The sequence below is a fragment of the Uranotaenia lowii genome, chromosome 2 (genome assembly GCF_029784155.1).
Source record: "Uranotaenia lowii strain MFRU-FL chromosome 2, ASM2978415v1, whole genome shotgun sequence".
NCBI classification, from domain to species: Eukaryota; Metazoa; Arthropoda; class Insecta; order Diptera; family Culicidae; genus Uranotaenia; species Uranotaenia lowii.
Window position 1 is genome coordinate 99,422,648 of NC_073692.1, and position 24,096 is coordinate 99,446,743.

The window sequence follows — 24,096 nt, forward strand, 5'->3', positions numbered from 1 at the left end:
GATGAGATCACAGCTGAATTAAATTCTTTGTTAGGTTTTTCTCCAATTCAAGTAATTCAAATGAGGAAAAGAACCAACACGAATAATACCAGTAGTGTTGGTTTTGCTCCTGAACTTTATTTGATCCATTTTAAAAAGGATCAGGTTAATAATTTGCAAATTCTTGAAAAGGCTCGTCTTATGTTTCATTGTCGAGTCAAATTCGAACCTTTTCGTAAATCTTCTACCAATTTTCTTCAAAATATTACGCAATGTCGTCGTTGTCAAGCTTTTTGTCATGGCACTAAAAATTGTAGAATGAATGCCAGATGCATGTTTTGCGGCTCATTCGATCATGAAAAATCTAAATGCCTTTTTGGTGGTGATAAGCCAAAAACAGAATTTTTTAAGTGTGCAAATTGCGCAGGTAATCATTCCTCGAATTCGCTAGACTGTCCCATCAGGGCAAAAATTATTGCTTCTAGGAAAAATTCCAAAGTTTCCAGAAAAGTTTCTTCTCCTCCTTCCTCTTTTTCGTCTTCACACGTCAGACCGGCAAACAACCTGCCTGTTCGCAGTCAGCCTCGGCCTACATTGGAATCACGGCTGGGTAATACCCGAAGTGATTTTAATGTTACCTGGGCTGATTCTGCGCCACAGACTCGTTGTTTATCGTTCTCAGAGGTGGTTGAAAATGGGTTGCCTTCTTCAGGTTAAACTAATAAAAATGGGAAAAAACCGAGTCTCAACGTTCATGCGAAGGCTTGGGAAAATCCCCGAAATTCAAATACTTTTTCTTCTCCTTCCTCTTCTGATTCTAACAATTTTGTTGATTTGGGTGAGATTACTGAGGAAAAATTAAAATTTTTGCATCAAAATTTAATGGAAATGATGCAACTTATGTTGAGAGCAAATTCAATGTTTGAAGCTTTCCAAACTTCTTTTAATTATGCTAACAAAATTATTATGACTTTACGATTCCCTCATGGATCCAAATAGATGTTTAAATATTATGAATTGGAACGCTAGATCTTTGCTGGCTAACCAAGATAAATTCTTTTTATTTTTGAAAACTCAAAACATACATATTGCTGCCATCACTGAAACTTTTTTAAAGCCAGACAATAACTTGAAAAGCAATGCTTTCTTTAAAATTTTACGAAATGATCGACTTGATCGACAAGGTGGGGGTGTAGCTATTGTCATCAATAGTCGTCTCAAATTTAGACTTCTTCCTTCTTTCAATACAAAAGTCTTAGAAACAATTGGAATTGAATTAGAAACTTCTATGGGGAAAATTATAATTGTTGCCGCATATTTGCCTTTCCAATGCAGCGGTGAACAGAAAAATTTTTTGAAGGGAGATTTACAAAAACTCACCAGAAATAAATCTAAATTTTTTATTATTGGTGACTTTAATGCAAAACACCGATCTTGGAATAATATTTCATCAAATTCAAATGGGAATATTTTATTTAACGACTGCTCTGCAGGTTATTATACTGTTGAATATCCTAATGGGCATACTTGTTTTTCTTCAATTAGAAATCCCTCCACAATTGATTTGGTTCTAACGGATTTAGGCGAGCATTGTAGTCAATTAGTTACTCATGCGGACCTCGATTCAGACCACCTTCCAGTAACATTTTCTTTATCCCAAAGTCCCATTGAAAACCCTTTAAAATCAGCTTTTAACTTTCAAAAGGCTAACAAAAGGCTGAATTTTATTGAACGTAATTTGAATGTAAACGTTCCACTTAATTCAATAGAAGATATTGATTTGGCTGTAGAAAATTTGACAATTTCAATAGTCAATGCTAAAGCCGCTTCAATACCTAAAGTTAAACATAAATTTAATCAACCTTTAATTGATGATGATCTTCAGTTTTTGATACGACTGAAAAACATTCGTCGACGCCAATATCAACGTACTAGGGATCCTTATTTGAAATTTATTTATTGCGACCTTCAAAAAGAGATCAAACGTCGTTTAAATTTCATTCGTAATGAAAACTTTGCCAAAGCAGTAGAGGACATAAAACCCTACTCAAAGCCTTTTTGGAAATTAACTAAAATTCTGAAAAAGCCCCAGAAGCCAATTCCTACTTTGAAAGACGGGGATAAACTTCTTTTAACTAACGCAGAAAAAGCTCAAAAATTAGCCCAACAATTTGAGTCTGCTCATGATTTTAATTTAAACGTTGTAAATCCAATTGATGCTCAAATTTCCCTTGAATTTGATGATATTCTTTCTAAACAAAATGTATTTGAAAGTTCTCATGAGACAAATATTGATGAACTTAAATTGATTTGCAAAAAATTTAAAAATATGAAAGCCCCAGGGGAAGATGGGATTTTCTATATTCTTATTAAAAAGTTGCCTGAAAGCACTTTAAATTTTTTAGTTAAAATCTTCAATAAATGTTTTCACTTGGCTTATTTTCCAAATAAATGGAAAAATGCCAAAGTAACTCCAATTTTAAAACCTGGAAAAAATGCTTCAGAGCCTTCGAGTTATCGACCAATTAGTTTGCTCCCTTCTTTAAGTAAACTATTTGAGAGAGTTATTTTGAATAGAATGATGGTTCACATTAATCAGAAATCTATTTTCCCTGATGAACAATTTGGCTTTCGTCATGGACATTCTACTACACATCAACTTTTGAGTGTAACTAATATGATTAACGCTAGCAAATCTGAAGGATATTCAACTGGTGTTGCTCTTCTTGATATTGAAAAAGCTTTTGACAGTGTTTGGCACAAAGGTTTAGTAGCTAAATTAGCTCGATTTGATTTTCCTGTATATCTCACCAAAATTATTCAAAATTATTTGACTAGCCGAACCTTACAAGTAAGCTATCAAAATTCATGCTCTGAAAGGACACCCATTAGAGCTGGTGTCCCTCAGGGTAGTATACTTGGGCCAATCTTATACAATATTTTTACTTCTGATCTTCCTGATGTACCAGAAGGAAAAGGTAGAAGATTATTTGCTGATGATACTTTGCTTTCAGCCAAAGGTCGAAATTTACGGGTGGTACGCAGTAGATTGCAACAAAATTTAAATTCCTTTTTGAATTACTTGAAAATGTGGAAAATTTCTCCTAACGCTTCCAAAACTCAACTTATTTTATTTCCCCATAAGCCAAGAGCTCAATTTTTAAAACCTAATGAAAATCATTCCATAACTTTTAATGGGGTTTCATTAGAATGGTCTGATCACGTGAAGTACCTGGGACTTACACTTGATCGGAATCTTACTTTTAAAAATCACATTGAAGATATTCAATCTAAGTGTAATAAATATACTAAATCTCTTTATTCTCTCATCAACAGGAAATCCAGGTTGTGTCTGCGAAATAAGATGTTAATCTACAAACAGGTATTCCGACCAGCGATAATGTACGCAGTTCCGATTTGGTCTAGCTGCTGCGCGACAAGGAAGAAGGCCATCCAGAGGATTCAGAACAAGGTTCTGAAAATGATTTTGCGGCTTCCACCTTGGCACAGCACCGAAGATCTTCATCGGATTGCGGGCATTGAATCGATCGAAGAGATGGCCAACACCATCTGCGAAACCATTGACTTTACAATGTCTCGGCAAAAACTCAAACAATATTTTAATCGAAGAAATCTAAACTCTTAAGGAGAAATTGTAAAGCAGACACTGCTTAAACCTAGTCTTAAGGAAATTCACATGTATCAAACTATGTAGTCTACGTTACGGTTGACGAAATAAATAAACTAAACTAAACTAAACAAAATCATCTCCAACTTTAGAGGCAAATCGATGCAGTCTTCCATCGCAGAGATTCGTTCTCTCTATAATTAGTTTTAATATAGGATAGTCTTAGTTTTTAGTAGTAAGTTTAAAATATTTTTTGACATTACAGGATGTTCTCCTACATAAAAATACTTGATTGCACTCAGCAAAATAAATGCAAATAATTAAATTATAGTGATTAATAAACTATAGGGCTCTGGACAGTTCATCATTGAACTGAACACCTAATTTAATGTAATAATGTAATATAAATGTAATGATGAATTGGTACAAATAAAGACATATTTAAAAAAAAAAAATTAAGGGATTGTTATCCTAATGGATAATTCATCAAAAAAAAAAAAATTAGTGAGAATCGAACTCACTGCAACATCTCATCTCGGCTTGCCAGTCCGAAATCTTACCCAGTGCACCGTTTGCAGGGCTGGTAGCGAGTCACTTTTTAGTGACATGGTCACTTTTTTTGGGTCAGTCAATAAAAATTCATTTTTTTCATCATTTGGTCACTAAATTCACTATTTTTCGAAAAAGGTCACTTACATCACCAAAAGTCACTTTTTTCATCGAAAATGAACCAATGAAAGAGTAATTTGAATTGCGCGTGTTAATATTGACATGAGGCGAAAATGTGAGACAAGCCGAATGCGGCGAAAACGTTGACAGCAGCAACATTATGATGTTCTCTTTTTTCTTTGACTGAGTGTCTGATAGGAGGGTTGGACAAACAGCGTCCCAACGTCAACAAGAAAGTTGAGAGGCTTATGAACGATCAACTTCTTCGGATCGCGGAAAGCCTTTGTTGAACGTCGGATCCTGTAATATACACACCTTGCACAACGGATTCTTAAAAGGTGTCGAAGAGCTAGGAGATGCCGCATTGGAACTTATTATAGCAGTGTACTACTTCTTCAAGGGATGGCCATCTAGAATAGAAGATTTTGAGAAGATACAGCAAGAGCTCCGTTTGCCTATTAATCGTTTCATTAAGCACGTCACCTCAAGATGGCTAACGCTCGAGCAAGCAGCCGAAAGACTTGGAATACTGTTGGAATACTTTAGCGTCTTTGTCCCCAAGAAACGTGTATCATTGACAAAGTCTGCATCATATTCAAGAATCGTACGATTTCTGAGTAAACCGACAATGAAAGCGGAAATATTGTTCGTGGAATCGAGTGCTAATATTTTCACCAGATTTACAGGTAAGTGATTTGCTGGTACTGTAAATCTACTGAAAAAATATTAGTACATTTAGTTTAGAGTAAAACGAATCCGAAATCTTGAAATATTTATTCGAAGCATACAATCAATTGCATGGAAGCTGTTTAAATTATGCTGGATTTTCAATAATGCTTTTCCAGATTAATCATAAATGTTTTTGCTAACCAAGTTTTGGCGAGAATTCATAGAAAATAGTTTATTTTTTTGAGAATTGAACCAAAAGGTTTAATTGTAATAAAAGTTTTCATAAAACTATGAACCCTAAAAAAATTCGTAATTGGCGGTCAACTTTTAGAATTCATTTAAATACTCCTATATCTTTTAAACTTATTCTATTTTTTTACCCATTTACATTATTGATTTGAAAATCCGCATTTAATTCCCCTATGTTTGGGTCGGTTCTAATATATGGATGTTTTTATATAGGTTTCTTCCAGAGAGAAGAACCACTCATTCACCTTATTTATTTAGAACTCAAGAGGTTAGTCCGTACTATAGTAACCAGCGTGTGCAAAGAGGATGTTTGGCCTGCCGATGCGATACTACCACAGGATATTTTTGATAACGTTGAGAACCCTCTTTCACCTGAAAACATCTGAAACATCGAAATATCAGCGGAGCTGGACAAAGTAAAGGACGCCCAAAGACTTAATTTCTTGAACAATGCTAGAAAACATTACATTGCTTCCTACAAGCATGTCCTGACCAAATCAGGGATTCGAAATGCCTTTATAAAGCATTGTCGCTGTCTTGCCCCATCGAATTGAAAATCGAGTCGCAGCTCAAATGATATACAGCATATAGCAAAATCTCTTTCGCTAAATATTAAAACAGATCTATTGATGGACGAATGGAATTTACTGAGATGTGAAGCTGATGCGAATGGCAGTGAAAATCTCAGAATAGAAAGTTACTGGAACCAATTCAGGCGGAGAAATGAAATATCCTTTGGTAATGAAAATTGTCTTAGCAGCATTGACCGTATCGCACGGTAATGCAGATGTCGAGTGAGGATTCTCTGCCTCTGGATGAATATTCACAGATGATAGGCCATCAATGAGCAAAAGAACTTTAAATTCTCTGATGCACATCAAAAGCGCCCTGAGGGCATTTGGAAACAAACCCCATCTCGTTCCCATCCCTAAGTAGCTAATTAAAATGGCCCACACAGCTCATGGCAGCTATAAAAACTACCTGGAAGAACAGAGACGCCAAAAGAAGGAGGAAAATGAGTTGAGGTTGGAGGAGATCGCACGCGCAGAGGAAGAAGAGAAGAGTAAGCTTCAAATGAATGATTTTAAGTCATCAATAGAAAAGAAGGAGGAAGAGTTTATGTCAAGTCCTTCGAAAGGATGAAAAATAGAAGAGACTGACTGCCGATAAGTATGTTCTGTTTAGTTTACAAATTGTACCCAAATAGAATAACTTTGAGATTTTTATATTCTTTAGATTGTTTTTGGAAGCAAACACACGACTAAAAAAGGCCGTCGAAACCCGTAATATGGCAGAAGTCGAGCTAGCTCAAGCGATGCTAGAGGGAGTTTCAAATGTTAGGAAACAGCAGTCTTCACAAAAATGAGCTGCTGACCAAGTTCAAGATACCGTAAAGAAGAAAAAAGCGCGTTTGATAACTGGCTTCTTCGCCAAAAAGTCGAAGAATTACCGAAGATGGTGGACCTAAATTCGTTTTTCATTATACAAAAAGGAATAAATTTATAATCCAATGAACATTTAACACTTTACAGATAAAAAATCATCGTTATTAAACTTGATAACTACAGAATTATCTTTGGTTGACTATTTTTTTTTTCAAATTTTGGTCACAAAAGTCACTACAATTTCATTGTCGAACCGCTACCAGCCCTGCGTTTTTGTCGGTTAGTCAACGAAAGTTTATCGTAATAATCCTTCTACCACCGCCGATTTCCAAAAAAAACCATTCTGTATTGGCCGTCTGCCGTTTGCCTGGTGTTTTTTTCATCCTCCTTTGTCTTTGATGGGAAAGAGTTAAAAAAAAGGGTTCTATGTTAAAAACATAGAATTACCGTAAACTGCAGGAACTTAACATCATTAACTCAGTCTGAAGCTAAAATATCTGAAAACTGTTTTCTACGTTTGAGAGCCTGTAGGTTGAGTTTCAAACAGGATTAATTTGGTTTGAGTTTGGAAATTTTTTATATTACTTAAAATGTTATTTAAAAGTTTTAAAATATCTGTTTTTTTTTTCAAAGACTAACAAACAAACACCTCTCCTGATAAATTGATAGTATTTAGATGCAAATGGGTTGTTTTATGTGAAAGTTTAACTTTTTTTTCTTTGTATAGGTATAGATTTAGTGTTATTTTTATGGTCATTCTTTGAAATTTTCTGGATATTTAAAAAAACGGTCAACATTTGGATAGCACCTAGATTTTAAATGTTTGTGTTCGATTCTATAAATACCCAGTTGAATGAATCTGTTCGCTGATTTCATTCAAATTTTGTATTTTGTATTAAAAATTACAAATACCTCTACATGCAATGTTTTCTATTGGTTCAAAAAAACTTTCACTCATTGAAATTTTAAAAATTAACACTCAAAAATTTCTTTACATTTATAAAATTGTTCACATTATATTTAAAAAAAATCATCAATGTCAGCTTTACGTTGATTTAAATATTTCCACACGAATTATCATATGGCTAAGATTAAGCAGCAAATCAGACACAGATCAAAAGAAATAGGGAAAATTTCTTCACAAACCGCCAGTTTACATTAAATATTCAAAGAAATTTAAGGTTAAAAATTCATATGTCGATAAGCTTGGTCCCCCCCACCCCTTTTTGTTATTAACCCTCCAAAGCTGTTCGGGTCAATATGACCCGAAGCGCTCATTTTAACACTAAACGTACCGGAGGCGGTCAAATGACGGTTTTTGAACTTTAAACGATGATTACGCCTTATATGATTGTTTTTTCGCAAATTTAACGACAGGACTATTTTTGTTTTTGAAATGCAAGTATTTTTGCGTTTTTAATTTTTTTTTAAGTGTTACGGTTTTCGAATAACGTATGTGGTATACCTATTCATACCGCGAGCGGTCAAATGACGGCAAACACCGTTTTCGCTAAAACTCCCTTGTTTCTCAACCGATTTCTACCAAATTTAAGGTTTTGAATAGCTTATAATTCGACTCAAATATGTTTCCCAGACAATTTTCATCTACAATCAATAACTTTAAAGTTATTTACAGTACAAAAAAAAATTTATGAAAAAACATGCTTCAGGAAAAAGGTTGTAAATCAGTTATTAAGTGCTCGAAAAAAATTTCACTTAGTGTCTGAGAAAGCTGAAGTTAGAAGCTATATGTTGCACATATGGAAATTTTTTTTAAAAATTTTCTAAGATCATGGCCACAAAAAATGTAAAAAAGTTGTGTAAAACCCGTACTTTTCTATCAATCGACCGCCAAAGCTGTTCCTGTTACAGTAGAAAATTTTGAAAAAGTGAATTGAAAAGTAGACGTAATTTGTCACATTTTGGCATCTTTAGATTTTTTGAAATACGAAGTACATAATTTATGACGACTTTTCAAAGGTAGCTGTTTTTCGAACTTTTTATCATTTTGGATTTTCTAAAACAATTCCTACACCTAAGCTCAGCTTTGCACTGGATTTTGAGTACGTTAACGTAAGATTTAGGCAATACAACTATATGCAAAAGAAAGCTTATTTTATACCGGTTCTAGTGGTGTAACTGCATTGGCGGTGCAATGCTTGGCAAAAATATGATAAATAAAACAGTGAACTAGTTTCTGAATTTTGAGAAGTCAGCACAAATTCTTGCTTGGTAGACGGGCGCAGTGGGTGGTAATATCTCAAAGCTATTTTGCACACGAAGACGGGTGAAAGGAAACGAAAAAAAAAACGAGCAATCGCTCAAATTTTCTGGTTTTACTTTCAGAAATATATTTATTATATTTTTGTCAAGCATCGCACCGCCAATGCAGTTACATCACTAGAACCGGTATGAAATTTGCTTTCTTTTGCATATAGTTTTATTGCCTAAACTATACGTTAACGTACTCAAAATCCAGTGCAAAGCTGAATTTAAGTGTAGGGATTGTCTCAGAAAATCCAGATTCATAAAAAGTTCGCAAAACAACTACCTTTGAAAAGCCGTCAAAAATTATGTATTTAGTATTTTAAAAATCTAAAGATGCCAAAATGTGACAAATTACGTCTACTTTTCAATTCACTTTTTCAAAATTTTCTACTGTAACAGGAACAGCTTTGGCGGTCGATTGATAGAAAAGTACGGGTTTTACACAACTTTTTTACATTTTTTGTGGCCATGATCTTAGAAAATTTTTAAAAAAAATTTCCATATGTGCAACATATAGCTTCTAACTTCAGCTTTCTCAGACACTAAGTGAAGTTTTTTTCGAGCACTTAATAACTGATTTACAACCTTTTTCCTGAAGCATGTTTTTTCATAAATTTTTTTTTGTACTGTAAATAACTTTAAAGTTATTGATTGTAGATGAAAATTGTCTGGGAAACATATTTGAGTCGAATTATAAGCTATTCAAAACTTTAAATTTGGTAGAAATCGGTTGAGAAACAAGGGAGTTTTAGCGAAAACGGTGTTTGCCGTCATTTGACCGCTCGCGGTATGAATAGGTATATACAAAGTGTCGGTATGTTTAGTGTTAAGCAACTTTACCATCATTACAATATACTGAAGAACTGGGAATTTTGACAGACCTAGTATGTTCTATGAAAATAATGATCAAATTAACGACAAAAAATTAAAATTTCAGTTTTGAATTTCGGTTCATTTGGAAATGAAATACAGCTTAGCAAAGCCAAAACTTTGTGTCGTTTTTTTAAAGTAAGATTTTTTTTCTACCGGAAGATCTGATATAGCGGTCAAAACTTTCATTGGACTCCAACATGTCTATACATTGTCGGATAGATGGATTCTTGACGATTTCAAACATCAATGAAACACTAAAATACAGACAAGCTGTCAGAAGTTATTAGTATTTTAAAAATAAAATTGATTTTTCGGACTTTTCACTTTCTGAATCAGTTTCTGATAACCTGGTTATACATACCGACTTTATTTTGAAATGTTGAGTAATTAGAATAAATTACCTACACAATGAATATAATATAATCAAAATCGGTTAACATTTGCAGCCAGGAGAACGAAATCAAACTACAACTCAAATTTCCCCAAAACGGATATTTTGCGAACGGCTTTGGAAGGTTAAAGATGGCCTAGTTTCAATTGAAGGTTTCCCAGATAAACCAACTCTTATAAATCAATGGCGACCGTGAAAAATTGCCCATAAAAATGTTTGTTTTCAAGATATTTTTATAATAAAAAAGAACTCACCATCGGCATAGTCGGGATCCAGCAACCGCATAAAGGGATCGCCGCGGGCGCCCCAATAGCGGTGGTTAAAGTTGTTGCATTCGCCGGACGCGGACCGGAACTTGCTCGGTGGACAGGGTTGCGGAAGTAGTACCCGACATTTGGCCGGCTGTGCTCCCGGTGTGGCTGAGGACTTTTCTAGCAGCAGTGCCGCACGTGCTCGCTCTTTGAGATCGGCCCCGCTAGCGATCGACAGGACTGTGATGAAGGCGACTAGACATGGTATTCTGCGGAGAAAAGAAATAAACGGAAATTAAATTTTGCATAAACGCTAAAGTGTTCCCAGGAAGTTTCTATTTTATTACGTTGATGACTCCGAGTTCATCAATGAAATTACTTTTAAAAACAATCAAGAAAAAACCTTTTTAATTCAAGGGGATGTGCCATAGGACGTTAAATCTTAAAAAAACTACCAGTCGCTCTTGACCTTTCTAACGTTCCAATGTGACACACCGGCCGATACTCGCCCCAATCAAGAGAAGATTCTACGTTACGCTAAAATGTAGCTGTCTGAGTCTCTCGTCTACTGGTAGATCTGTAGTTGGGTACAATTCCCACACCGATCCGTTGATTAGTTTAGTCGAAACCGGATTCCAACAAGTGTCGTCAGGATCTCAGGGCGAATATGTAGCTGGACGGAGAAAATAGCTCTCAACAAGCTTATCAATTCCGTTCTACTGATTTGGAAGTAGCGGCCCAATCACGTTTTTCACGCGCCTGTAAATCTCGACGCTTACGGGCGACAGATACGATCACTGCCGGTGACAACTGTCACTTCAAGGTACGGCGAGAATTTTTTTCTCTATAATCTTGATCGTTTAGAACGATCTTTTGAGAGAACGACAGGGTGTTTAAATAACACATTTCAAACTTTCGAAAATAATCTTCAGAAAAATTCAAACATGGTTTATCATTTCTTAATAAAATATCTAAATTTGAATATCGTTCGGGAAACAAATCATGAACCACCTTGAACCACCCTATGCTCACCTGTTATAGGAATCATGGCAGACGAAACAGTAACAAATCAACTGTCTGTCATCGGACCAACATGTTTCCAGCCGAGAGATGTCTTAGTTATGAATTCCATGATCTCTGATAGCGGTAGGTCGCGAGCTGCTGAAGCGTGGCATTGATTCTCGATTCTTGTTTTCGGAGACAATTAAATATTCAAATCTTCCATAAACCTACCAGCTATGTATGTTTGATCACCAGACCGACGGATAACGACTAGCAGGATGTTTTCGTCGCGAAAACCTGTGCTTATGTTATTTGTTTTTATTATTTAATCATAAAATACCTAGAGAGTAAGATTAACGGTTTGTATCGTTGACAGTGAACAGGTTTTGTACTTTTACGAAAACACATAAAATATTTAAGAACTACCAGAAATGATATCCCACATCACTTTTGGATCTATTTAATTCATGATTGACAAATACTCAGGACATTTCGACTTCATTTTATTAATGTTTTATCGGAAATATCATGAGGAGTCTTCCAGTAGGTGACATTCCGCGAAAATGCACCTCATCTTACCTAGGTATTTTTTTCAAACAGTTTGACCCATTAGACTGAGTTGATTTAGGGTCATTTTTGAATTTCTCAAACCCCGAAGTCTGAAAGCTTCATTTTGGTCTATAACTCATCCATGATTTTTTGCAGAATTTTTAAGTAATGTTTACATGAGTAGATTTAAACTTTTAGGTTTGTATGGAAAAATTGATTTTTTGTACTGAAAAATCAACTTCATTTTTGTTTCTTTAGTGGAAGCGAGCTTGCTTTTGGTTTTTGTGCCAATTTATAAATTGTTCAAAGGAAACTTTCCGTCAAACAACTTTGAGGAAGATCATATCCGCTTATCTTTTAAGGCAACAAAGTTATTAGCTGCTAAACAGGGGTATGTCTTTTGGCATTGAAAAACAAAAAAATCAATTGACATCACTACTGGGTGTCTAGCGAGGTCTTGCATGAAAAGTAGTCATGCAATACTTCGCTAGGCTCCCAGCAGTGATGCCAATTGAATTTGTTGTTTTTCAATGTCAAAAGACATACCTCTGTTAAACAGCTAATAACTATTTTGCATTATAAGATACGAAAATACGATCTTCGACAAAGAAGTTTAGCGGAAAATTTTCTTTTTCAGTGCCAAATATTCAATTTTCTCATACAAACCTAAAAGTTCAAATTTACTCATGTAAACGTTACTTAAAAATTCTGCAAAAAATCATGGATGAGTTTTGAACCAAAACGAAGTTTTTAAGACCCCAGGGTTTGAGAAATTCAAAAATGACCACAAATTTACTCAGTCTAATGGACCATGTTCACGGAAGCTGGGTAGTGGAATGCCACGGTCTGCACGTACTGTAAAAGTGGTAAAATTGGTCAAGACAAAAGTGAAGCGGAGTTTGTAGGATCAAACCAGAGACTGGTTAAGGAAGGTAATATCTCGGATTCTTCCATGCAAAGATTGACCAAAGATGACTTAAATGCATCATCAAAGGCAAGAGCAAAGCGCCATTTGATAACATCTATATATATAAAAATGGATTTCTGTCTGTCTGTCTGTCTGTCTGTCTGTCTGTCTGTCTGTCTGTCTGTCTGTTCCCTATAGACTCGAAAACTACTGAACCGATTTACGTGAAACTTGGCAGATGGAGGTTTTGAAGGCAGGGAAAGGTTTCTATTACGGTTTGAGCCCTCCCTCTCTCTGAAGGGGAGGAGGGGCCTCCCAAACAAAAGACAATTTTTTTACATAACTTTTACATAACATTACTAACTTAAGACCCCTCCCTTTTTGCAATTGAAAGGGGGAGGAGCCTCTTACATATTTTTTTAAATAACTCAAAAAACTACAAAGTAAATAGAACCTAATTGGCATGGGAAGGTATTTGGATACGAAAAATATTTCTATGATTATTTGAAACCCCTCCCCCTTTCCAGTAGGGAGATATAAAGGGGGAGGGGCCCTCTTTTATAATTTTTTACATAACTCAAAAACTAATTAAGCAAATGGAACCAAATTTGGCATGAGCGAGTATTTGGGATCGTGACATGTTCTAATGATTGTTTGAGACCCCTCACTTCTTCTAGAGGGGAGAAAGAAAGAGTGAGGGGAGTTTCATACAATTTTTACTGCATAACTCAAGAACTCCAACAGCAAATGGAACCAAATTTGGCATGGAACGATATTTGGGTACGAGAAATACTTCTACAAATATTTGGTATTCCTCACTTCTTCAAATAGGTGGATGAAAAAGGGAAGGAGAGGTCTCCCTTACAATTTTAGAATAACTGGAGAGCAGATCGAAATTGAACCATATTCGGAATGTGAGGGTATTTGGATACGAGAAATGTTTCTATTATAAATTGAAGCCCCACCTTTTCAGCGGAAAGATATTGAGGGGGAAACAGAGGCTTCCATCCAATTTTTTTTTACATAACTCGAGAATTAATCGAGCAAATGAAACCAAATTTGGCATCAAAAAGTGTTTGAGTACGAAAAATATTTTTATGAATATTAAGTTCTCACCTCTCCATTCAATGAAGAAAACGGAAAGGAGGATGGTACTCCCTTTCAAGCACAACTCAAGAATTAACTACACGAATAAAACCAGATTCGGCATGAGGTATTTCAACACGAGAGATTTTTCTATATGAAACAATTCCTTTCTTGCAGTAGGATGATAGAATTGGGAATAAGGTACATGGGAGAAGGGGGGTAAGGCCAATACAATTTTTTTAGCATAAGTTCTTAATTTATGCTATCGAAGCCAACAAATGGAAACAAATGTGGCATGGAAAGGTACTTGGTTACGAGATATGTTTTCACGATTGTTATAGACCCTTACGCTTTACAGTGTAGAGAGGGGAAGAAAGGAAGGGGCTCCATATATATTTTTTTGCAAAGATTAAAAACTTATCAACCAATGGAACTATATCTGATATAAGAGGATTTTTGGGAACGAAAAAAATGGGTATGATTATTGAAGATCACGATTTCCATTCAGCTAGGGGTGAAGGGAAGGACAGGAGAGACTCTCTTATCAGTTTTAAGCATAAATCCAGAACATATCAAGCAAAAACAACCATATTTTATAAGTTAGATTGTTTGCCAACGATAAATTTGGGACCCTGCTTTTTTAGGGCGAAGCTTAAGGAAACAGATAACAATTATCAGATCTTTAACACAAATTTATAGATTAAGATTCAGAATATAAGTTATCTTTGTGTTGCAAATAGAAACTCCAGCTGCAGCTCTCATTTTATCGCGGTTGCTTATGAATTACGTCACAATTTGATTTAAAATAATCCCAACAAAACAATAAAAATTTAAATAATTTCTAAAAACATCATTTGATTTTGAAAGGTGTAGCAAAGCACACCGGGTCAGCTAGTAATGAATAAAAACACATCGTTTTGAGCGCTCGAAGCGATTGCTGTCTAAGTTGAAGAAGTAGCAGCTGACCGCAGTGTTCTCAGACGAGAAAATTTTTACGATTGATTCGGTGTCCAATCCACGTACAGATCGGTATATTTCACCCCTGAAGGCTAAGGATGTGAAATTCAATTACTTCCAAGTATTCTGCCGGAGTCGTGGTATTTGGAGCGGTTGTTTCGAATAGGGGGTAAAAAAGTGCATTTTTTGCGTTCTATAATTTATAAATGGCGCCTAAGAGCGATCTGTTTTGAAAATATAAAATGGAGAATGGATCGTCGTCCGTAATGTTCCGAGTTAGAAGGAGAGATTCCGGATGTTATGAGGCTACGAATGGGTCGGTTACGACAGTACCGTGAGGAGAATTAGACTCCGGGAAGGAATCTAGTCGTTTCGAGCTAACAAACAGCCAAGTCGAATAAAACAGAATAGTGTGGACAAAATCTGTGCTCGGAAGCTATAGGACCAGGTGCTGGCCAAGTTCGACGGGTGTCTTCTGAAGGACGATGAAACCTATGTCAAGGCTGACTTCCGGCAAATTCCAGGTCGAAAATTGGTAGAGATGTTTCAGCCAAATTTAAATTTGTTTTTGCTTACAAATTTAAACAAAATTTTTTGATTTGGCTGGGCGTTTGCAGCTGTAGCAAAAAACAAAAGTTTTCGTTACAAATAAGACAATGCCCTTGGATCTATACCAAAAAGAGTGTCTCCAAGAACGAATTTTGCTGTTTATTATATCCCAAAACCAAATGTTTTGGCCAGTTTGGTAAGCTGTCATTACAGAAAAATCTTTTAAGAATAGTATCTACCCAACTGCCCCCAATTCCGCCCTATTGAGAAATACTGGGCAATCATGAAGAGAAGACTCAAGGCAAAGGGGAAGGTTGTCAAAGACACCAATCAGATGAAGACCTGGCGGAATAAGACAATGGACGAAGGAGGTGTGCGCTGCCGAATGAGCCGTGTTACAAGAAAATTTCGAGAATTCCTTCGAAACCGTGACGAATAATTTAAGCCGTACTTTTTCTTAAAAATATAAAGAAAACGCTACATTTGTATAAAAAAAAATTCTTGATTCGATAATAAATAACTGATATCCAGGCAATTGTTTTTGTTCCAATTCAATCTGATGCAAGCTTTAGAAACACTTACATTCCCAATATTGCTCCCTACTTCAGTTGATTTCTATAGATATGGTGTATGCGGCTTCCGTTTCCTCTTCCTATCTCACTCAATGAAAGAAGGGAAGGGTCTCAATTATTTTTTTTCTTAAATTTAGATAGACTTTTGTTTTTTTTTAGTTAATTTGTCTTTAAGAGTCCCAAATAAATTTAAGAAACATTACTCATATCAAAATACAATTCCATACGAAATTCGGTCCTTTCAACTGAAGATGTCGAGATCTTAAAACAAAAATGAGCAAAAATGTTATGGGAGCCTCGATCCCCCTCCTTCAGAATGGGGGTAGGCTTAATAGCTCTCCCCTCGTTTATGTGTCCCCAATGGGTGGTGAAAAGGGCTTCAAACCGTCTTGGAAACATTTCGTTCACCCAAATACCCTCGCATTCTAAATTTTATTCCCCGGGCTTGATCGGTTATCGAGTTTTCAAAAAAAATGTATGGGCCCCTTTTCCGCTTTCTATATCTATATACAGTTATCGAATACTGCAATAAAAATTGTAAGGAAACCTCCCTCCCACTTTCTTTCTCCCAACTGGAAAAAAGAGATATTTTAAATATGCATTAGAATATGCTGCATGCCATTATCTAGTTATGTAAAAAAATTGTAAGAGAGCCTCCTCTCCTTATTGGAAGAAGGGAAATATTCATTGAAATATTTCTCGTACCAAAATACACTCCCATGCCAAATTTGGAACCATTTGCTTGTTTGCCAAGTTATGCAAACATTTTTTTTCCTTAGGAGACTCCCTCCCTCCTTCCAGCAAGACGGAGGAGTCTCAAACTATGATATGAACCTTCCCCGGCCTCAAAAGCCCCCATGTGTCTAGTTTTAAGCAAATTGTTTCAGTGGTTTCCGAGTTTATAGGGAATATATTGAGGGAAAGTTCATATAACGCCCCATGTGGCTGATACGCGCCACTCGTGTTTTGAATAATCTGGAACATTTTAAGCCTGCAAATCTTACCAATTTGTTTAAAATGCTGTGATTGGCCATGGCTTGTATGATTTTTTCCTTAAAATACCCCGGTGTCATAAAAAATTCACAATTTTGGTTTTTCTTCATTTTGATGTTAATTTTAAAACACTTTCAATAAGGTGTCACCATGCTGAGAAAAATTAATGAGACTCTGTTTTCTGACACGAGGTGGTGTTTTCTGACACGAGCGAGGTGGTTAGACCAAGTGGAGCGTGATCTGGCGAACGTGGGGTGCTTAAGAAATTGGAGAACGGTTGCTATGAACCGAGTGAATTTTAGGAATTATGTTCGTCAAGTTATGTCGTAAGACGGAATACTATGTAAATAAATAAATAATGTTTTCTGACACATCGATAGTGGAGAATCTAAACTATATTTTGATGCTAAAAAGTTATACTGAACCTCGCTAAGATATGCTCTTATGGGTATGTTTTATCACGGCCCAAGCGCTCGTTATAACCAGGGGAATACAATGCTATAGGATTTTTCTATGTATCGTGTGACCAGAGGTGCCTGGTAGTTTTGTGAAACATCAGAACACCGCGATGGAAAAAAGAAGATTTTTCAGGACACCATTAAACTGATGGAAATTAAATGAGCGGAATACATGTACTGAAAACGCATTATTTTTTTTTTTAATTAATCCTGCAGTTAATATAAAAAAACACCCTTTAAATATCATCTAAATCAAATATTATCATCGATTAAACTATTTAATTGCAGATCGTTTGATGTTCTCATCATTTTAAATTCAGTTATAATTTAAAGATTTTTTGAAAATCAGGACAAATCAGGACATTTTACAAACCACTTTTCAAAGATCAGGAAAACTCAAGCGTTTATGAAAAATCAAGACGGTCTCTCGAAAATCAGGGCAAATCCCGAAAAATCAAGAAACCTGGTACCTCTGCGTGGGACCAACATCTATTTGCCTAGTTTTAGTGAATCTCGTTTTTAAGCTATTTTTTTCTTAGATTTAAGCTTTTTTTTGCGTTGAGAGCATTAGAGATGAAAGCTCAAATCAAAGAAAAAAGAATAAATCTGAGAAAAAAGCTCAAATCTGACAAAAAAAGCTTAAATCAGAGATAGGTGATCCACGCGGGTTGAGTAGAACTGCATGGGCCTGGTTATAACGCGCCAATCGTAATATGCTGAAACAAGCATTAGTTTTTCAAAACGGCTAATTTTAATTAAAAGTGAACAAAAAGATGAAAACCATTTTTAAGCGATTATTCACCCTAAAAATACTACTTTAAATTTTTTCTTAAATTTTGATTAGACCATTTTGATTTTCTTTCCAGCATCGTTGCCAACCTTCCAGATTTTTCTGGAATCTTCCAGACTTTTTGGACTTTTGCCAGACTTTTTTCAGGTTTTCAGACTTCCAGACTTTTGTCATTTCTTCCAGACATTTCCCGACTTTTGAGTTTCGACATGAAAATTCAAAATTTTCGTTGCTAAATGGCAGGAAATGATTCGAATTAGTAACACTTAGTAATTGAAGAGTGAGGATAGCCACGAAGATGATAGTAAAACAGGAAGTAAAGCATGAAACGTAGTACCGCCGACATCACCACATTATTCTCAGGCATTGATAGTGTATAGAATGTATGATTGTTATGAAGGAATGAGTGTTATTCCCTAGACTGGAATACTGCAATATTGCGATCTGGCGACAAAAAAAAGGTCATCCCCTATGAATTTCGCCATCCATACTTTTCCTGACATTTTTTTAAAGATCTTCCACACATTTCTGAAAACCAGTTGGCATCACTGCTTTCCAGTCAAAGTGTCGGTAAGTGCTACTGTGTTCTCAGTCTTCGGCTGCTTTCGGGTGTTTTCGAGAACTATATAAAATACTGTATAAAGCTTAGTTCTTTTAGAAATGGGACACTTCTTTTGCTAATAGCTCGTTTACTAGTAATTGGACATTCAAAGTTTTGACAGCATTGTGATGCCTGTGAAAAGTACTATCCGACCTATTTTCTTGATATTTTTAAATTTAACCTTCCCGCGCCGCTCGGGTCAATATGACCCGAAGCGTACATTCAATTCAACATAACTCGTGAGAAAAAAATCGGAAAAATCTGAAATTTGGAACAATTATGCAGAGCCGCAGAATACACAATTTGTAGTACCAGATAACTTCCGGTGACCACCGGAAATGGTCCCGTGAAAAAAACCGATAATATGCCGTTCGGGTCATATTGACCCGAGCACTTGCACTCGTTCCCCTGGCCACAAATAATAACCGATTTTTATGATATTATATTCGTTGTTTAGGTAATTTTATCTAGTTTCTCAACGTTATGAAATTAAATCAATATGTTTTAAGAAATCACCGGTAGTCCATTCCGAATGAAAAAAGTCCAAAAAAAGAGCTCTTTTTGAAATGCTTATAACTTCTGAACGATTTATTGTTTTGAACTAACTTAGCGATTTTCGGAATTGTTAAGAATTTACCTTTCTACAGATGTACAAATATGTGGGGGTCCAGTGGAAGGTTTGGCCGCTATTCCAGAACTTCCGGTAGAAAAAATTCTTACTTCAAAAAAGACACCCAATTTTGGCTTTGCATCGCTGTATCTCGCGTACCAATGGACCGATTCTCAAAATTCAAATTTTAGTTTTTTTTCGTCAACTCTATTATTATTTTCATCGAACATACTTGGTTCCTTGAAAATCTCAGTTCTTCAGTATATCGTAATGAATCTCACATCTTTTTTGCCATTTTTCAAACTTCCCCTCGAGTTGGTAGGCTTACGGGATTTTGTTAGCGTGATTTCTCTAAAATTTGAACTCAAATTGGCCACTTTTTATATACCAAGAGATTCATTAGAGTCTCCTCTTTCGATGGACATACTTTTTGTGTAGTGTTTCGAAAATTTGTAACAACGTTTTTCGAATTTACTGAAAGCTGTCAGATTTCAATCAGTTTGGCCGACATTTTCAGCAGGTTGGTGTACAAATCTCGCACCCCTCAAGTAGCCGCGGGAGAAACAAATCCTTTAGCTCTCTTTTTGTCGCTCACCAAATCTACCACCCCACCCAGCAGCAGGAGGAACTGCCGTCTCGCCGCATGGCTTAGGTAATTAATTGTGCTGATGCTGATAACGTAATAAATGTTTTATTTTTGTAGGTATTGTTTGAATCTTTTTTGAAAATTTTTATTACATAGGTACCTATATTTTATGGATGGTATTATACATTAATCCATTTTATTCAAGCACAATCCTCTGCAACTGTGAAATTTATTATTTTTATAACATTCTTTTCTATTTTTATTATAGTCGTTTTAACACCTTTGTTTCATTCGCGACTTATATCAACGATACAGTTGGCAGACAGTCATGGAAAAACTTCTCCGGTACAACTGTGCTCGAACTCTTTAAAATTTCAATTCTAAATTCTATATTCAAGATACTGATAGAGATTTGATAGAGATTTCAGATTCTGAATTCTGGAATTTGGAATGCTGAATTCTGCATTTTGATTTCTGATACAGAATTCAGAAACATATGAATGTAAAATCTAATACGGAATTTTCAGTTCTGAATACTATCTTCTGCACCAAGAATTATGTATTCTGAACTTTGAATTGTGAATTCTGAGTTCTAAATTTGAATTCTGAATATAAGTTTCCCATAATTAATTCTATTTTATAATGATATGGATTTTTAATACTTTAGATAAAGCTTTAATCAAGGCCAGAAAAAAATCATGGATTCAAGAGGATGAATAGTGTACTTTAAAGATTTTTGGCGTCAGAGCTTAATCTCGGGAGATCGAAGATATCATCTTCCCTTATTTTCAAGTTTCACTTGTATTTTAAATATAATGCTTGACGGAATTTAGTGAAAGAAATAATACTTTTCAAAAATATTCGAATAAGATAAGTAGGTGATACAACTGAAAGAAAGATTGAAGCACTTCATTGGTTATGATAAATATTTATTAGCAAATCAATGACGATCCTACAATAAAACATTCATTACGTAGGTATCGGCATGAGCAAAATCAATCAAAATTCAATCTACAAGCCAAGCGGCACGACGATTCCTCCTGTTGCTGCTGGGAGGTAAGTTTGGTGAGCGACACGAGAGCTAAAGGATTTCGTTTCTCTTGAGACTACGCGAAGGGGTGCTAAAATAGTACGCCAACCGTCTGAAAATGTGTGCTGGACTGGTTGAAATCTGACAGGTTTCAGTATATTGGAAAAACGTTGTTACAAATTTTTGGAAAACTTCACAAAAAGTATACCAATCGAAAGGGCAGATTCTAATGAATCTCTTGGTATATAAAAAGTGGACAGTTTTAGTGGAAATTTCCGAGAAATCACCATGACAAAACCCCGAGAACCCATCAACCAAAGCGAGAGTTGAAAAATGTCAGAAAAGTTGTTAGTTTCATTCAGATATACTGAAAAACTGAATTTTTTTAGAAACTAAGTTTGTTCTATGAAAATAATAATAGAGTTGACGAAAAAACACTAAAATTTGAATTTTGGGAATCGGTCCATTGGTAAGCGAGATACAGCGATGCAAAGCCAAAATTGGGTGTCTTTTTTGAAGTAAGAATTTTTTCTACCGGAAGTTCTGGAATAGCGGCCAAACCTTCCACTGGACCCCCACATATTTGTACATCTGTAGAAAGGTAAATTCTTAACAATTTCGAAAATCGCTAAGTTAGTTCAAAACAATAAATCGTTCAGAAGTTATAAGCATTTCAAAAAGAGCTCTTTTTTTTTTTACTTTTTTCATTCGGAATGGACTACTGGTAATTTCTTAAAACATATTGACTTAATTTCATAACGTTGAGAAACTAGATAAAATTACCTAAACAACGAATATAATATCATCAAAATCGGTTATTATTTGTGGCCAGGGGAACGAGCGCAAGTGCTCAGGTCAAATAGTCCCGAAATTTTTTTACAGATATTTTGCGAACGGCATGGGAAGGTTAAGCGTTTTCAAGATATTCATGATGCAACAGAAAAAGAAAAAAATAATTTTGCACAGTTTCCTTCAAAATCTATATTATCATATTGATAGCTGACAAAACCGTTGATTATTCAAAGAATTACTGTGTGTGAGTGGTGGAAAAGTATTCAAATACTGTCAAAAACGTCCACAAAGTTCAAATCAAGCATTGAAGTGGAACACGTGATCGGCAACTACGGTTAAGGGTCATCAGGGAAGTCAAGGCTCATACCAGCGTTTTTAATTTTTATTAAGCGAAAAACTAAGTGTAGATCGCAAAAATGTCAAAAAAAAATTCTTCGATAAGCTGAAACTGTTGCCTAGTGATGAGTTATTCAAACCTAACCTTAAACAACATTTTTTGCTAGTTCCAGAGCTCGTAAGCTGTATACCCGGTACCGAGGCTATGGGACAGATTATTTCTGATGAACGACAAAACTTATGAAATACCCTATTTCAAACAAATTCCAGCGTTTGAATCCTATACCATGTCTGCCCGTGGCACGGTCCCGAGCATATTAAAGTATGTAATTGCTGATTATTTTGTTTAAAATATAATGATTTGCTTTAATTCTGTTCCTGTCGAATAAAAACAACAATTTTCAAAACGAAAACTTCGGTTTTCGCTGTTTTTAAAAGCCTAAAAATAGTAATTTTGTATAACCGATTATGCTTAAAATTCAAGCTCATGATGATTTTACTTCGTTATTGTGAGATTTTGCCAATAGAAATTCCATTAAGAATGCTTTAAAGTAGCTCAAAAACAATCAAGTTTTGACCATTTCGAAACAGCTGTATCCACTAAATTGGCCTCAGTTTTTTTTAAAAGAGAAGTATTGGACCAAAAAGTAGCAGAAATTGAAGGAGAAGGATGTAGCCACCTAAAATACAGATTGGACGAAGTATAAGTTTGAAAAACTGATCAAAATCATGGCTGAAAAAAGTGTGCGCCGACCGATGGGAGGTACCAAGGATAATGTAGAAATTTATCTTTCAAAATACGATAAATATTTTTTTTCAATTTTTTTCATGAATTATCATAAGATTAACTTCATTTCCTTTATAGAAAGTATTTAGATCAAACGAAGGGTTTTTGAGATACACGCATTTGTAACTGTCCCATTTCTAAAAGAACTAAGCTTTAAATACATGAATATTGATTTCATCACTCAATTTTTAAAGTCTGCACAATCTTGGTACTCTCAGCAAAAATCTTGCAAAATCTGGGTCTGACCAATATCTGGACGAAGGGTCTAAAGTCTGTGTTTTACAGACAAATCTGGGCACCTGGTAACCCAGCTGCTAGGGGCGTATTGAATATACAGCGTATTTGCAACATTGTTTCGTTCTGTGTCTTTGAATATGGTTTTTGAAAATAAAGTTTTTAAAGCAACTTAATGAATCTGAGTAATAAAAAATAATAAGCATTGGTAGAAAACACTTTATTTCAACGAGTACACTTGTTTTTTACTCTAATTCACGAAGAATCGTATTTAAGGCTTACAGAAGACCTATTATGATTATTTTGATAAAACTCTTTCACAAAATTTCGTTTTGAAACACAAAAATCCAAAAATATAATATATCAATATATTGTATCATATTATATACTGATATCAATATATCAGTATATTGTAAGGCTTCAACCATATTTGTTAAAAATATCTATGATTTGTTGCTTTATTAGAGAGCTAGACAAAGTGATCCAAAATAGGTTCTCTGGTCCAAATAAGTCCGTTACCCAAACAGTTGGTATACTCGAACATTATTAAAGGGAAACCTAGCAAATAATGTGTGGCAGCGAATAACTCCAGATGAGCTCAAGACTGTAAACCAGACGAGAGAATAACTAACTTGTTTTCGAATGACTAAGAAACCGGGCCCTACAACTTAATCGCAGCAGATGATTGTCTCTCAAGCTTCTCCTACATATTTAGTCTCAACTGCTTGACGTGCGTGAGTGAATCGCTCAAAGTACCCAGGCCTAGCAGAAGGTATTTAATTGCAGTGTTTAAGCTACACCTAGTAGGTACACTTTGTTGGTTATAGGGCAATGGACATCGTTTAGCGCCTTTTAATCGTGCTTCAATCGGCGTACCAGCATGGTCCAGTAACAT

At 35.3% G+C, this 24,096-nt stretch overlaps 1 protein-coding gene across 2 annotated transcripts in view; it reads right to left on the bottom strand.

The window, feature by feature from the left end:
* Nucleotides 1-24,096, bottom strand: part of LOC129746262 (uncharacterized) — a 160,883-nt gene that overhangs the window by 16,812 nt on the left and 119,975 nt on the right. For both annotated transcript variants that reach the window (XM_055739842.1, XM_055739843.1), the window contains exon 3: nucleotides 10,366-10,631. In XM_055739842.1, the coding sequence (XP_055595817.1) occupies nucleotides 10,366-10,631 (266 nt within the window). The remainder of the gene's footprint in view (nucleotides 1-10,365; nucleotides 10,632-24,096) is intronic.